This window comes from Syngnathus floridae, chromosome 7 (assembly GCF_059516105.1).
Source record: "Syngnathus floridae isolate MCC-2025c chromosome 7, RoL_Sflo_1.0, whole genome shotgun sequence".
In the NCBI taxonomy this organism is placed as follows: domain Eukaryota; kingdom Metazoa; phylum Chordata; class Actinopteri; order Syngnathiformes; family Syngnathidae; genus Syngnathus; species Syngnathus floridae.
The window spans coordinates 9,138,611-9,155,553 of NC_142419.1; the positions used below are offsets into that span (position 1 = coordinate 9,138,611).

Genomic DNA, 16,943 nt, shown 5'->3' on the forward strand with positions numbered 1-16,943 from the left:
CCTTCAATGAATGGCCCATATTAAAACTTTGTCCATATATAAGGCGCATCGGATTATAAGGCGCACCTTCAATGAATGGCCCATGTTAAAACTTTGTCCATATATAAGTATATACATTTGGCCCGCGGGCCGGACTTTGGACACGCCTGCTATAGTGGCTCAATATTGGTCCATATATAAGACGCACCTGATAATAAGGTGCACTGTCGGCTTTTGAGAAAATTTGAGGTTTTTAGGTGCGCCTTATAGTGCGGAAAATACAGTACTGTATATATATGTCCATTGACGCGTCTAATTGTACCTCAAATGCTGCCTCTCAAACTCAAAACGAGGGAGAAAGTTGGACTGCCGTTTGCAACAGCAGCACAAACATTTGCAATTTTCTTACCGTCTACTGCACTTCCTCCTCTCATCCATTTTCATTGCTCCCCGAATGACTGAATGTTTCTTACTCCGCATTTCCGCTTGGCACCTTTCACTTCTGGCTGGATGCTATCCTGTACAGCCATATCTGTAGTGTGTTGAAAACCAGGCTCACACCCCCCCCCACACACAAACACGCACACACGTCACACACACTTGCCTCATTGACCGGACCCACTGCAGCATTAAGGGCTCACCGGCAATGGGTTAACTTTCTTGAGAGACTAATGTATACAGAGTGATTGGACCACGGCTGCACAATGCTGACTCGCCCTGTAGCTTACCAGCAAGATAAAGATACAAAATTGGCAGCCACAAGGGGGTTGCTGGAGAAGGAGAAAAGGTTAGAGAAGGTTATAAAAGGTAAAAGCCTACCTGAAGCAACTTCACTAAATTATTGTGAACAAAACAAGGACCCTAAAATAGAGCGCTGAACGTGATTTGTAATCAGTCCCTATGGAGGTGGCATGTAAAGATGATGATGTGGATCGTTACTGGAGACTGAAGGCAGCGAGTGACATGCAGCAGACAAGCTTGTGAGTGCGGATACACATTTTCTGTCCAAAATGAGCCCAATGTCACCATGACAGAGCTGTTCTGGTGATGCTATGGGACATTGGGAAGAATGATGGATGAGTCGCCAAACAGCCTCTGCTGCCTCATCATTGTACACACACAAGTGCACACACACACACATGCACACGCGTGAGCAGCTGTTAATAGTAAAACATAAAAACACAGTTGACATGAAAAAACATTCGCGATCTATGTGCCCTTCAGTTCTTAAATGTGGTATATAAAGTGAACAATGGTAGCAGTAAAATGTAAAATAAAAAAAAATTCAACCTTATTTTTGATGACAAGATGGAGGTTTAAACACTGAATGTTTGTTGTACAATTGAGTGCTTTCAAAGTCATATAATAACAAAGTCTGAACAGTTAATATAGGTACCGTATTTTCCGCACTATAAGGCACACCGGATTCTGAGGCGCACTTTCAATGAATGGCCCATTTTAAAACGTTGTCCATATATAAGGTGCACTCGATTATAAGGCGCACCTTCAATGACTGGCCCATTTTAAAACTCTGTCCATATATAAGGCACACCGGATTATAAGGTGCACCTTCAATGAATGGCCCGTTTTAAAACGTTGTCCATATATACGATAAATATATTTGGCCCGTGGGCCGGACTTTGGACACGCCTGCTGTAGTGGCTCAATATTGGTCCATATATAAGGTGCACCTGATTATAAGGCTCACTGTCAGCTTTTGAGAAAATTGGAGGTTTTTAAGTGTGCCTTATAGTGCGAGAAATACGGTACTGAAAAAATATGTGACCCACTGTACACATAAAAATATTTACATAATAACAAGGCCTATTCTTCACTGTCTTCACATTAGTGTTTGGGGATGTGCAAAGACACAAGGGCGTGTTCACATGTGGCCATACGGGGATAAACCAACGTAGGTATGCTCACACATGCTCTCCGTGATTTATTGGTGTCCACGTGTTATAATTAATCACTAGCATAAGCACTCCAGATGCAGATATTTGGATGGGTTTTTTTTTTCCTACAGACTCAAAAAACACGCAGTCCTGGCTTCATTACGACTGTAGCCCAAGCTAATGCCACCAGATCAATGACAGAACCGCTCTCTCCTCTTATTTCTGTGACCCAAAAGCATGAGAGTGCTTTCATGCAGAGCACCCTGCAGCGGTTATTCCTTCCATGACAGAGCAGCAGACTCTGGAAAAAAAATAGCCCCTCAGGTCATCATACCCTGGTAACGTGCTGTCCATCGACGACTTTTCCCACCAACCAACATGCCATTGATCATAACACCAGTCGAGAGCATTAGCGGGATTACAGACAATTACATGAACAGCCGATGACACGCAAAAGCAAAACGTAACCAGCAATTATTGTAGAATATTCAATTTCCACACTTCAGAGAAGAAACGTGGCTCATTTTAATTTTAATCAGTGCACCTTCAGTAAGCTGACTGCCACATTGGCAAAACAATGTAATAAATTAAACTGAAGCTCTTAAGCATCTGGGATCTAATTCCAACATATTTACAGTAACTGTAAAAGATTACAGATGTCTTCTTTTTGGCTGGAATCAGATTACCGTAATTCCATTACAATTCCATTACAACAAACCAAATACTGTTCCTCGGGGCCTGCTGAGCACACCAAAAAGTTCACTTTTGACTTCCCTCATGCAGATACAGGCCTACGTGGGCAGTGAAGGAGATATACGGCCAGTCTCTGGTGAGCAAAGCACGTTTAGCTGAGTGGCCATCCATCATGACCCTGAGGCGGAGAGCTACAGTATACACGTCCTACTCGCTCAGACCTCTCACCCCATCAGAGGGCGAGGGGATCGGGAAGGTGGAGGACAGTCAGGGGAAGGGCAAATTCCCTCAGGATAAAGGGGAGGGTGTCATGTAAAGCCGATTGTCAGAGGGGGGAATGTCTGACCAGTGAGACGGATGAACTCTGCTTTTGCACTTGTAGTTGTTTTTCCTGCAGCACAATACACAGCTCTACATTGCTATGATTACTTGTAGTCAAGCCAAGACCGGGAGTCACAATATTAGGATGAACGACCATGCAGGTGGGTCCTCTGAAACATCATTCATACCTCTATTACCTCTCAACAACATGTCCCCAAACAACGTCTCGATATAGTGTATAGAACAAATGAAGCAAGTGGGATGATTTGAGGGTCAGTGTTCCAAACCCAACTTGTGTAGTGAGGCCTTTCTGAACTTTCTTTGTATATTGGTATCAGAAAAGGGCCTGACTAAAATCTAATTGTATAAATGATAAGATTAACTACGCCCAAACCCTCAGTGACTGACTTATGGGTAAAGGTGCAAATGACAAAAAAGGTCAAAAGGACTTTTTATGACAGCAATACAAATGTCACTTTAGTAAACCAGTGTCCATGGTTATCTATCATTAGAATTAGAGTAAAGGTCAGCAACACATGAAGACAAAGGTTAGTGTTGTCATCAGAACATGTTATAGACTATAAAGTATGACTGCAACAAAATGAGCATTTGCTGATGCACACACGTTTACAATTAGAAAGTCACCTTCAAATTTGAACGGCTTGAAGATTGTGAAATGTGTAATTTGTCCAAAATATTCAAGAAAGGATACCTGAAATGTGGATGAAAATGTGACGTTAGACGTTACCAAATTTCATGAGACTTCAGCATTTGTCATTAGCCACAACATTGATTGGAAGAATTTAAGGATTAACCTGTTTTGTTTGTTATCTGACTTTGACATCAAACCTTATGTGACATAGGAAAGCGATTTGCATGACTCTGTCCCGGCTGCTCAGTATAATTCTGAAGTCAACCATTTTTAAAAAATAAAAATAAAAAAATCTAAATGTACAAAAATTAAATGCATTGGTTTGTTTTTGACATTAGTGGACCTCTGACCGCCAGCACACTGGATGTATCCGGCCCCCGACGACAGACGCTTGCCATCTGCCCCACTGGCACGGCTTCTTTGTGGTTAAGGCAGAGTAGGCTCTGTTTCTCCAAATTGACCATGTGGTATCTGTCTAGGCTGCTTGCCTGGATTTTCCTTCCCAACCTCTGCATGATCATGCCCACAGTTATAGTGCCTCACCAAAGAGAGTCCCCTTTTTGTAATTTTTTGTACATCTGATTATTATTGTACCGTGGTTGCTTTATGTTGAAACTTGACAATGAATATTACTTATTATTGTCTAAATATGTCATTTTTTTTCAATTCTAGGTGAGAAAATCTAGGTGTGCTTGACCACCGAGTTTGCGTTATACATAAAAGTAAACATAAAATATTCTACTGAGGGACGAATTCATAGACGGTAGCTTTACACGCAAGTTTTTTACAGAAAAAAAAAACATGTACAGCGACATGTCACGTCTCGGGTCATTTCAGCCACTCTCAGGCAAACCGGCTCAATTGCCAGCACAGCTCTTTTTGCTATATGTGCACTTTTTCTGGCGTCCTTGCCACTGTGCATCTTTTGTGTCCTGTAATTGAAAACCGTCAGCTCTGTCATTCTGCCTCTTCAGAAACATCCACACAAAGAGCAAACGTAATCCCCTCGTATTGATCTGGTCTTGTGGTAACCGGCAAAGTTGAATATTTTAAACTGGGCCGTGAAAAACACGCACAAAAGTAATGAAACAGGTATACAGTGTGATGTCATTAATTGTGACAGCAACATACTTTAGCTCAAGTTTCAGGAGTTGGCCATTGATTTCGGGCAAATCTGTCCAGACATCTCCTCTTTCCGGTCCAGTTCGCCTTTCCTCAACTAATGAGTGGTCCGCCTTCATTGCCTGTCGAGTAAGATGTTCCTTTTCATGCCGCGTGTCAGGAAACACTGCTGATACATTACCAGGGAGGAGAGATGAAAGTGGGTGGATGTGAAGGGGAGAAAAGTATGATGACTAAGCCTGAGCTTTAAGAAAGACAACGATGTCCCCTGATCCCTTCTGAGCAGCCATAAGCCTTCCGTTATCGCTCGTTAGAATTGTGGATGCCTTAAACACATTACTGCATGCCTTAATGCTACCCTCTTTTGTACACCGTGGTGGCTGCTTATTGGCTGAAAATGAAATGACATATTGATGTCATTTTATTGTTGGACTTTCTGCAGTCAATCTGCTCAATCCCTGTTGATATATAATGTACATATGAGAATGACAGAAATGATGATGATCACTGAGAAAATATAAAAAAAAAAATTCCCTCTTGTATGACAAGGATCACATCACTCTCAAGCTGCAACGCATGCCGCCTTGATGGCTGGCCTTCAGCAGCCCTACATCCTCTCAGTCTGTCAACCAGCAAAAGCTCTTTTAGCACCATGAATAACTTATAACCCAAAATAAACACTGTAAATACCCAGGTCAACAGGACAAAGCCAAAAAAAATGAAAGTGGCTCAATCCTGGACATGTAACCAAGTACTGCATGTAGTAGTTATTTCCAGTTTGTAGCTTTGAGCTTACGGTATTAAATGGGTAATGTAATTTACAGGTCCGACAACACTTACTTGACTTCCAAGTAATGCATACATAATGCAAGTGTACACAACTGCACAAAGTAAACACTAGCGTTCATGTTTTGACCACAATCCATAACGTTATTTGGCGCTCTAAACATTTCCAATTATGCTATGGAGAAGCCTGTTCTGTTCATCCATCCATTTTCTACACAGCTCATTCGGTTCAGTGTTGGGGGAGGTGGAATTTCTCAGATGACTTTGGGTGAAAGACAGGCCTACACCCTGATTTAGCCAACAGTCAATCAAAGGGCTTGTGGAGACAGACAAACATTCACACTTGCATTCCCTGTCGGATGTACCACTACACCATGAGTGAGTCAGGAGACTCTAGATTTAAAGAAAAACAGCTCAACCTTGGAAGTTGAATGTGCCTTGGCACTTCAAATAAAACCTTTTATGTGTGCATCAGCTTGATCATGGAATTTATCAATTGGATTTCTATTATTTCCAATCAATCATGAAGCTCAATACGGTAAATGCTCACAAATTGTCCAGTCCTGTTGGTAGTGACCAAGTACACAGTTTTCAAATGCTACCAGTGATCGTCGGCTGTCAAGGGTTGTTCTAACTCGGGAGGAGCACAGCCACTGGGCCACCATAACAGTAAAAAGGGGCAGGGAGGTCTTGTTCTGTATTCTGAGTGCAGCATGGTTAAGATGCTTGCTGTTTGCTGAGACAGCAGATGACTTGCCTTGCTCTTTCAGCCATTCACTGAACCAAAACAGGATAGACTTAATTGCCTCATTAGCAAAAGGGGCCAGCGAGGAGTCGGTATCTTCCACACAGTTCAATGTCAAACGTGCAACTGAGAGTTGAGGTCAAAAGCGAAACCGGCATGTGGAAAATTTGTGTTTTATGAGGGGTAACCGTATTTTATATAGTATCTTTCATTAGGTTTAATTTCAGAATGTAACACACCATACTTTTGCTATGATGCTACTTCCTCAAACGGTCTATTTTTAAGCTTGAATCCATCTAGAAAGCAGTGTCATCATGCCAACAAATTATTTTAAGAGCTTGATTGTGCAGACTGCTACAGTATTTCCTCCTACACTGCACATTTGGGATGTGGAGGATAAATCAAGCCAAACAGTAACACTCTGGATTCCCCTCTTAAAAAAGGAAATACAAAATAAAAAAATGATGTCCATGGCATCTTTTGTTTAAACATTTTTGAGAGAGACATAAAAAAGAGAGTCCAGCATTACACTTCCTTTCAGTGACTGTCAAAATACTCATATGACTGCTCAAATGTAAAAGGTCAAACTGTGACTGGAATGTTGTACGTAGTCCTGAGCTCTTGCCAATCTGATGCAACGCCTGTTAAATATGACAAGTTCCATAATTGGCCAGCAGCCAGAATAAAGGACAGGGCCTAAATCACACTCATTTGACTTTCACTAAAAATATTTGTGTGAAAGTCCTCTTAGCAAAGAGAGTTTGATTAAAAATCAGATTAAACAAGAACATTTTTACATTTAATGGCTATACACAGATGCCTGCCTCATACTTGAGAAAATGAGACGTCTCTCTGTAAAAAGGGTCATATAAGATATGTAACATCCCTAGTGAGTATACTTAAACGCTGTAGACGATACAGTCATCACTGCGAGTCTACATTTATAAAATGCACAGCTCCACATCTGCACGGGCAGTATAGTGTTAAGACTCCATTTCATCAACCAGTCATGTCTAACGAGTTGGAAAATCCAAAGGTGTTTGCACCATCTGTGCTCAAGCGCTTTGCTGGAAAGAGGGAGAAAAAAAGATAAAGTGTTTGACCAGACTCTGACTTTCCAAATAAATTACTTTTATCTCCTACACAAATATTCTCCTCATTCTTGACCCCTTGACTGACAGAGGAGCACTGAACTCCTGACTATGTAACACCGGGGGGAGTACCACAATCATTTGCCATTACATACCTAATAATTGAGTCTTGTAATTAATCAATGACAGCCAGTTAACAAGGTTTATACTGTGGTATGAAAGGCCAAATTGCTGGCATTGTGGTTAGATAATTAAACCATCCATCCATCAAATACTGCGGCCTGCCTTGCACTGCAAGAGAGAGATTGTACCATTAGTTGGACTACTTCACAGTTTGCTGATATCAAATGCATGAGGTGTGCTTTTGATGACTTTTTCAAATCAATGATTACTAAAAATTCAAATAGCAGTGCCAGTGTGGGAGAACTGGACTGAAGAATAATCTACTGTACATTAAGCCACTTTGGGAAATAATATGTATAGCCGGGAAATGCATTTTTTATTTGACAAAGAATGGTCAGGAAAAAAACATATTTAGGAACAGTTATTAACCGATCGTTTTAGTGTGTGGTGAACATAATTTTCAATAACGTATCATGAGAATGTCTTGGTTGGTCCATAGCTATTAAGAACCAGTAAAGTAGCAGACATAAAGTTAATCAAATGATATCATAGTGTGTGACATTGGAAATATTTTGGAGCGGTTTCTTGAGATTTGGTTCATTTGAGGGATCAACTTCTGTTGTGATCATTTTTAGGGAATCTTTAAAAAAAAGAATCGACCAGGGTCAATCTCTTGATGTCATCAACAATTATCTGTAAGGGTAAAGTCATGGGCATGTTGATAGGAGTAGCTCTTAAGTCGTTCCACAACTTCAAAATGCAAGCAAAATTATGAATTGAACAATACAGATTTATTTCACAAAACCACTGTACTGAAATTGAAGTTATAAAACAGAAACTGCTTTTCTTTCAAGGAAAATTTTTCAGACAGAAAACACAATCCTGCCTTACACTATATAGTAATTTAAATATTTTGATCTAAACTGAAGCGATGACCAAGTTTTGCCTTATAGTTTAGTCCATTACATTTAGCTGGTTGTTTAAGTCTTATGCAGGAAACTGGCTTATCTTCCACCATATGAATCAATGACGACTGGACGCCCTCCACTGCCGATCAGACACCATCAGTCTTATGGTCCTTCCTTTGCTGCGGCCAAAGATAAATGTGTGAAGGGTAGAAAGGTTTCTCATGATTAAAGCCATAAATGCTTTAGGCAAGAGTGGCAAGCAAAGGAGGAAATGGAGTGAGACAATGGAGCAAACAGGGTTCAAAACACCTAATGGAGTGTCCTGCTTGCTGGGCTAATAGACTGCTTCAAATTGAAAGGAACAGCATGCGCCTAAACAGAGCGCTGTGGAACATTTCCACCAGTTCATTCAGCCAGAAACCAATTGCAAAAGCGCGAGGAGAGGCAAAAAGACACGGCTGGGTTGCTATTGTTTGGGGAGGTACAGGTTGCTTCGATTGTTCTGCAATTAATCCTGACCATTGACCAACATCCGAACAGACAGAAAAGCCAATACTTCAGGTAGCTGTGCCAAAATGGACAAAATGTGTACACAATATTTTATAATTTATTCTCTCTACATTACCATGTTTCAAGATTGATGGTTGGAGACTCCCTGTGGTCTTTGCTGGGAGCTCTTGCTGATTTGTATCTCGGCAGCTTGGGTTAATGTCCACGCAGATATTTCAACATGATAATCGATAATCACAGTGTGAAACCAGTCTCCCCACCGGCTAGGTCTGACAGGTGCCGGTCATAACCAATTGAAAGTGCTTAGCTTCTGGTTGGAAAAAAAAAAAAAAAAAAAAACGATTGGAAGACAGTTTACTAGTGTTAGCACACCCGCCACTCATTGGGAAAGGGCAAAAGTACAGACAGGGATTTTGGGACTGTGAAATGAAATATTACTTTACGTCCCACCATTTCTTGCAGAAAATTGAAAATAGCCTAGAATTTTCTTGGACCCCTGTCAGTCACGGCCCTCAGACTCTTAATCACTTTTCTTCCCTTTATAGCACTCCTGGGAAATGGTAGCCAGCAAACATGGAATTCAGGCTCTTATGGTGATGTAAACATGGAATTGATTGATTTGTAAACATGTCCTGAAGCCATTGAGGCAAAATAGAGTGCTGTTAATTCAGTCACAACTACAATTAAAAGACATGAGGTTAACTACAACCAGTCATTTACAATGATTATTCATTCGCATGGAATGATTTGTTACCTAGACTGGGTGACTTCTACCAATAATGCTGAAATATTAACAAGGCGTTTTATATTTGGGCGGTACAAGCACATATTTTTGCAGAAGCTACTATCTGGCATATACCGTCAATGTGGTATTGGGATTTTTTCCTCATTAGCTCATTGTCTCCATGATGTGCCCGCAATACAGAGTGTCTCGTAGACTCCAAGCTCCCCCTGAGCAATAAAGATGTATCCTTTTAAGCTGTTTATTCTGCAGCACAGTTGGATTGCACAATTAACGGCACAGAAAATAGATTGGGAGATTTAAAGAGAACTTACATTAGATCAAACTCGTGCATTTGCACCAGCAGTTACGACTGAGCAAGTTCTTATCACTTCAGCTATGGCCGTGTTTATATTTCTAAAGAAATGCCTATTAAAGAATATTATGCAAGGTGTTTTGAGCTGGTATCACCTTAGCTGCTTCAGGCGAAGAACACTTTAGTTGTGTTGGTCAAAGATTGAATCTTGTTTACTGCAACGTCAATAACTGGGGGCAAAACCACAGTGGGGTGAATCAGCACAAGACAATTTCCATGCTCTGCTTCACGGACTGCATCAGTGTTGAATCGGCGTTTATTCCTGATTTGATCTTAGTATTGCTTACATAGAACAATCAATAGACCTTGATTAAAATTGCAATAAAACAACACATTTTTGTTTTTAAATCAAAATATGTTGAGAGTGCAGCTTAATCTCATGCTTGGCGGTAGTAGTAGGAAGAGTAATAGTCGTACTGTTACATTCACTCTTTGACAAGCATTGCCACGATGTGGTAGCATGTATCTCTCGGGTAAGTTGAAAGCAAAATCTCAAGTGCCTCTTTCCAATCTTTATGCCATGCAGCAGATGACCTCACATTTTTTTCAAGGAAATAGAAAGCTGTATTTGCATTTGCTCCATTGACTTTCATGGTTATTCCCCACTGCAAATAAATCAAAATCCCTCCCTTTGGAGGGAGTGTCCGGGTCTATAAAGCTTATATGAAACAGGGGCCCTATATTTCTATAGGGCTGTTAACGGGTCATGTGCCCTCATTTGAAGTTATTCGCCTCCGAACCTGCATAGGCCCTAGCTTATCCCAAGTGGTTGATCATAAGAAGATTTATAACTATAAGCGTGTATGTTTTTTGGATTCTATCAAAACTACAATTAGCAAGAAATTGTGTCATGACATGACAAATGTTGCTTGTTATTAGAAAAAGAAATGTATTTACCAAACGGATCTGCTAGTTTCGTTGCCAATGATGGGAAATTCTTGGTCTGGATTGGATTTGGTGACCAAGTAAGAGAATTTTGATTCTCTATGATATCATTTGATATCATCTATCGTAATAATAACCAGAGCATATGCCTGGTCTCATCATCACTCCTTTTTTTTCTGCTGGACAGACAAGATTTGGCTGTTATATAAGGACAGGCAAATCAGTTCTTCATCTGTGTATACATTTCTTTTAAACAAGCATAATAGCATTCTAGCGAGGTGATGTCATGTGTGGCCTGCACACATGTGGCTCATTTAATGTGAATGCAAGTCTCTCCAGAACATCTGTCAACGATTAGGAGTGAAGTGAAATAGGCAGTTCCCGTTCTTACGTTTCAGAATAATCTGGCACTCATTTTCCGAGAGAAAGACGTAAAAGCCTGGCAAGTTTATCAGTCAGAAACATAACAGCAACCCAGCTCTGTTAATGCATGTTCCTTGTGTTTTACAAGCTCCGAGTGACAAAAGGCCAACACAGATGAGGAGCTGGAATAACTTGGGAGTGTGTGTGTGTGTGGGTTGTAAAGACGGCAGTCAAAATTATAAGAAAATGTCAAAAAACAAGATTGTATACAATGACGACAAATTCACCGTATACTCACTCCACCACCGTGACCTTTAATCCTACCTCCCATGTCTTATACTGCTCTCAAAAAAATAAACACGGTGCAACCTTCAGCGTGTACGAGTAAAAACACTAACTGACAAAAGGGTGCATTTCTACTTACAAGCATTCTAATCATGGCAGCCAGCTTGCAGCGACAGAATAAAAAAGGAAGACCTTCGGACTAAAAGCACCACAATCAATGAAACATGAAGAAGCCCTCAGGTACAGAAAAAGGACAGCTTGTTATTCAGGGAGGCACTCCTACGTTAGAAAATCCACGCATGTCGACGGGGGGGGGGAGCGCTTGGAAGCCAAATCAGTGTTTGTTGATAATATGGGTCAACTGTTGGGAAGACCCTCGGTATTCATCTGATCTTCATTCACCCTCTATGAAGAGCGTTTGCTCATCTAGTTTTCCGTGCCCTTACCGAGTCCTTCAAATGTGCCACTTTTACACCGAGTACAACGATTCTCACATGATATCGGCTTTATACTGTGCCCCGCTTGTCATAACATCTACCATGCAGGTGGAAAGAAAGTCTTTGAACTAGTTGGTGCAATGTAATCACAGCTCCTCCTGCATTTACATTGCACTGTACACTCCTAGATAAAAATCCACAGGATATTGATTCCTGGGATGATTTGCATCGTCCGTTCATTGTGTGTGCAAGTGAGATTTGCCTCTGCATCATCAAGTGCAAATTAATTGTGCCTGCCAATTAAACTGAGAGTGAAAGCAATTTGAGGGTGTACGCTACTGCAACGTGATATGAAGGTTAATTCCGTTTCCATTTAGCGCACCACCTGACCGACAAATGCTTCAAATATCTTGCAATGCGAGTCGTCCTACGATGCATGTGTAGAAAATTCCACACCTAGTGGTGATTTTCAAAGCATCTTCAGCACTTAACGGTAAATAATCAACACAATATAAAAAAATAATGCCTGATAATTAGATCTCAAAAAGCTATGGTTTTGTGAAATGTCAAACGTCAGCAGCTGTGTGTGTGAGTGTGTGCGTGTATGTGCATGTTTGTGGTGGAGTGTGATTCAGGCGCAAACACATCAAGATGTCACTTCATAACCTCTGGCTCAGGAGACTCCTGTCATCTTCACAATTCTGATATCGTCGGCCGAGCCCCGCAGACATGCTAAATATAGAATGGGGGCAAAATTTGCTGTTTGTAACCACTGCTCTGCTCATCTACATCTAAAACAAGCTGTGTGCCTTGACACCGCCATCTTCTCGAAGAGCGTGCAGGCAAGAAGCCACCAATTCTGCCATCAGTGGATCTCCTTGAAAGACTGACACACAAAAAACACACACACACGCACACACACACACAGAAATACATTTTTGCCACGAATGTTACATTGCGTTATTATGACTTGGAAAGTCATACCCTCATTCCCAACCAGTCGCTGGAGGACAGATGGCCACTCCATTGTCGGTCCGCTTTACCTGTGCGAGTCAAGCCCTGCAGCGGGTGGAGTTACTTGATTTGACCTTGTTTCTCATTTTGCATTAGCCAAAATACAAAAGGGAATTATGGAGCCTGCTGTGGCGATTAATTGCACTGATTATCTGTAATGGCACCAGTGGAAATTACATCGACAAAAGATATTAAATTAAGAAAGTTTTGCTACTTGCAGCGCTGTAGCCAAATAGAAAAGGAAAGAGCCCTGATTAATGAAAATTGATTCTTCTCCTTGCACTGCCGTTGATCTTTAAATGCATTCATGCTGGTACCATTTCAGGTGGAAAAAAATTCTTTAAGTCACAGCAAAATTATCTATATATATATATATATATATATATATATATATATATATATATATAAACTATATACATATAGTTTGATAGATCACTAGTTGGGAAACTATATTTTTGCTGACATGCTTGAATGTTAGACAAATAAAAAAGGATGACAATTAACTGTACTTTTGGATTCATAAAATTCTGAAGGAGTAGAATGTATACAAATCGTAATGAATGATTATTATGACTACATTCTTGTGTAATATTTAGTCTTTTTGTAAAATCTGTACTTTTTAAAACGATGCATTTTTATGAAAGAAAACCCTTAATGATCAGAAATGATGACGTCTCATTAAATTTCAACCTAATCGTTGTCACTACAATTTATACATTTGAATTTTACTCTCATACTATGACAACTTTATTCTCACATTATCATATCAGTTTTATAACTTTATAAATGATTCTGTCCTAACTGAGTAGCTGAGAGAAGGGGCACATTCTGTCAAGGGCATACATAGACAAGCAACCACACACACACACATTTCCAGAACATACAGCCACAATTTAGGATGCGTTCACACTGCCCGTACATACCCACACTTCTAATTTTGAGAGATGAATACCTGAGTAAATACCTGTACATGCATTCATAGGCACACAAGTATACTGTATATGTCATTCATATTTCTTCATTTTAAAGGTACAGTGTGCAATACCCAGAGCCATCCAGTGGTCAAATCATCGAATGTAACTCACCTTGAATTCGGCTGACATTCAAGAATTCAGGTAAATATGAATGGTATATCATTTTCACATTCTTTCGGCCAGACAAACTCACCTTGCTTGTACAAAATATATATATATATATATATATATATATATATATATATGAGTGTGCAATTAGTGCTATGATATTATCAGGAATAAGTCACTTTGAGCAGCATTAAGTTGAGCTAAAAATCCCCTAATAGCCAAACACAGGAGATGAGGTAAACCAAAAAATGTGCTTGTATGCAAAGTCTACAGCAGCGTCAGCTCTTGCAGTTAAAGTGCAGTCCGAGCGACCATCTCCACGGGACTGATTTTGGGAGCATCAAGAGCCTCAGGACATCACGATGCGAACAATATGTACAATATATAGTCTTTAGCTCCACAACTCTGACAAGTAATTGGGACCAACCCCAATTTTTGCCCATTTTTAGTAACTAAATACAATGCATGTACAATATATAGGCTAACATAACTAATTTACAGCAACAATAATAATAATAAAAAAAAAAAACATGGAGCATAAACAAAGCATTGACTGTACAACTAAACAAAAGGTATGAAATTTTAAACACAAAGCCTGCAGTCTATTGACTCCTCTCCAAACTGCAAGTGTCCCACACTCAAACAAGACTTTTGGAGTCCGACCAGACAAAATAAGCCTGCAGAACTTTGGTGGTCTAACAGAAAACACACAGGGGATTCCAAACCTTTGCGCAAACAAAGAAACCCTGGCTTGTTCATACACTCATGGTGCATACTTCTAGGTTTAAATCATTCCAATTCCCAAATTGGCCCGTTCCTCCCATTTGACTGCAGGTGATGAAACAGAAGTGGGAGGAGGTATGAGACATTTTACTGGAAGTCAGTTTTTACAGTCTCACTGGCTTACATTAACTCCCAGCCAGAAGAGTCATAGTGGAATTAAAGAGTCTTTAATTTAGTTCAGAATCTGCCGGACACTCCTCTTCTTAGCGCATTACTACAGTTAGTAGTACTATTCATGGACAGTACAGTTCAAGAGGAGTGTATTTCTATTTTAAAAAATTGGCCAAAGTATGGGAAAAAAGAGAATGGACTTTATAGAATGTTTTTGTGATCATTATAATCATCAAAAGTAAACATAAAAACATATCTCAATAAATGTTTTTTTTTTTCTCTCTCTGGTAAAATGGGGTTCCAACTACATAAAATAGCAAAAGCATATGTGCAACCCAATTTAACATTTTTAGCCGGTACATATTCAGTGTTATTATAACAAAAGCATATTCATAAGGGAGTGGTCAAGATAACTTTTTCAGGGGCTCCACTAATTCTGTTTTCATCACTCAAATGGATGTATGCACTTGCTATGGGAATAGAACGCGCACGACAGAAGAAAATAATTATTTATATTTCCAGTGACATCATTTGGCTGGTGCCAGATGTGTTGTCAAGGACTCCCTTATTATACGGAGAGAAATAATTGAAAAAAGATCAGAGACATGGGCGAGGAGAACGTTTCCATTCGCCTTTGTCTCATATAGTCCCATTTTTTAAAATAAAAGAACACAGAGAAGATAAAGACTTACCCAGAAACAAATAGCGAAATGTTGCAGACATCGCGGCTGGAAATCCCACATACGAAAGGAGGTGGAAACAATGCGCTGAGGACGCCGTCACATTCACACGCGAATGGCGAATTAGACGAGAGAGAATGTCAGCAAAAGAGCACAAAAATGTTGACACGGGGACATCATGTGTCTCCGCGAGCCTTCGATGTCATCATTCTCGTGGCGGAAAACACGCGCAAGCACACTTGGCCTCGGATCAAAGTTCCTCCCTCTCCTGCAATCAGAAAAGCTGCGTTGAGGTTGTGGCGTGGGACGTGCGTGTCGTGTGCGGGGTCTACTCGGTCTCCTCCTCACATGAGGCTCTCCTCCTTTGGCTCCTCCGCTGCACAAAATACCAGCAAGGAGGAGGAGGAGGTAGGGGAGGAGGAGGAGGAGGGCGAAAAGGTGGATGATGATGCTGAAGGATGGAGACCTCTAGAGTCTGAACTTCTCTTACACAGCATTCTGCACAACAATGGATTTCTGCTTGACGGTTTTTAGGGTTGCATTATTGTAAGGGAGAAATTTAAGGCAAAATCCTCTGAGAAATATGCATGAATATACACCCACTACAATTGTAATCTTACTAAGCATACCGAAACACGAGACAAGAAGTGACAGTTTTGATGAGCAAATCTGTCCAACATAATTTTTTTTTGCAAAATAAATGTCAATCCTCATTTGGTTATTGTGCATCAAAAACATTTTTTCTCTTACTATCCTTGTTCATACTTTATTTTATTCACACAGTATGATTGAATGTAAATTGTCATATGTCTAAATGTGTTTTAAACTTATTCTGTCACTTATTTTGAAAGTTTGCCGTAGTGTGGGATTCAACCTCAGTATTCATTCAGTTGTAATATTACACTTTTAACTCCCAACAGAAATAATCTCAAGGTACTTGTAAAATGGATCGAGAGTAGTGGATAACCACATGAAAGAAACCCAACAGATCTCCCACATGAGCTTGCAATTTGGAGGCTGAGGCAGTTCTTTGAAAGCGCGTCATAATGATTCAGTGTGGGGAAACCGTCTCCCTCGCCTTGCCTTACTTGTTCTTTGTTGTGAATGAGACAGCACTTGTGCAAAGCTAAACTTAACAAATTGATACCTGACCAAACAGCAAAATGTGGGGATGTAAAACATTTGTGACATTAATGCCATACCATTGCCAGAAGATCAGACAATGCACTTACCAATGAGCACAGGATTGATCTGTCCACATGAACGTCCATTATATGAATGAACAAAGGACAATAAAAAAAATCTCATTCACCTTTTGCATTGGATGTGATTGAATTATGCAGGTGTACCTAATGTAATGACCGGTGTGTCCACATACTTT

General features: G+C 40.2%; 1 protein-coding gene across 1 annotated transcript in view; it reads right to left on the reverse strand.

Annotated features, from left to right (window-relative positions):
* The window catches only part of clmpb (CXADR like membrane protein b), a 61,881-nt gene extending 45,927 nt beyond the window's left edge, over positions 1-15,954 (reverse strand). Inside the window, exon 1 of the mRNA XM_088381634.1 lies at positions 15,575-15,954. Coding sequence (XP_088237760.1) covers positions 15,575-15,605 — 31 coding nt within the window. The 5' untranslated portion in view covers positions 15,606-15,954. The remainder of the gene's footprint in view (positions 1-15,574) is intronic.
* Positions 15,955-16,943: the final 989 nt, after the last annotated feature.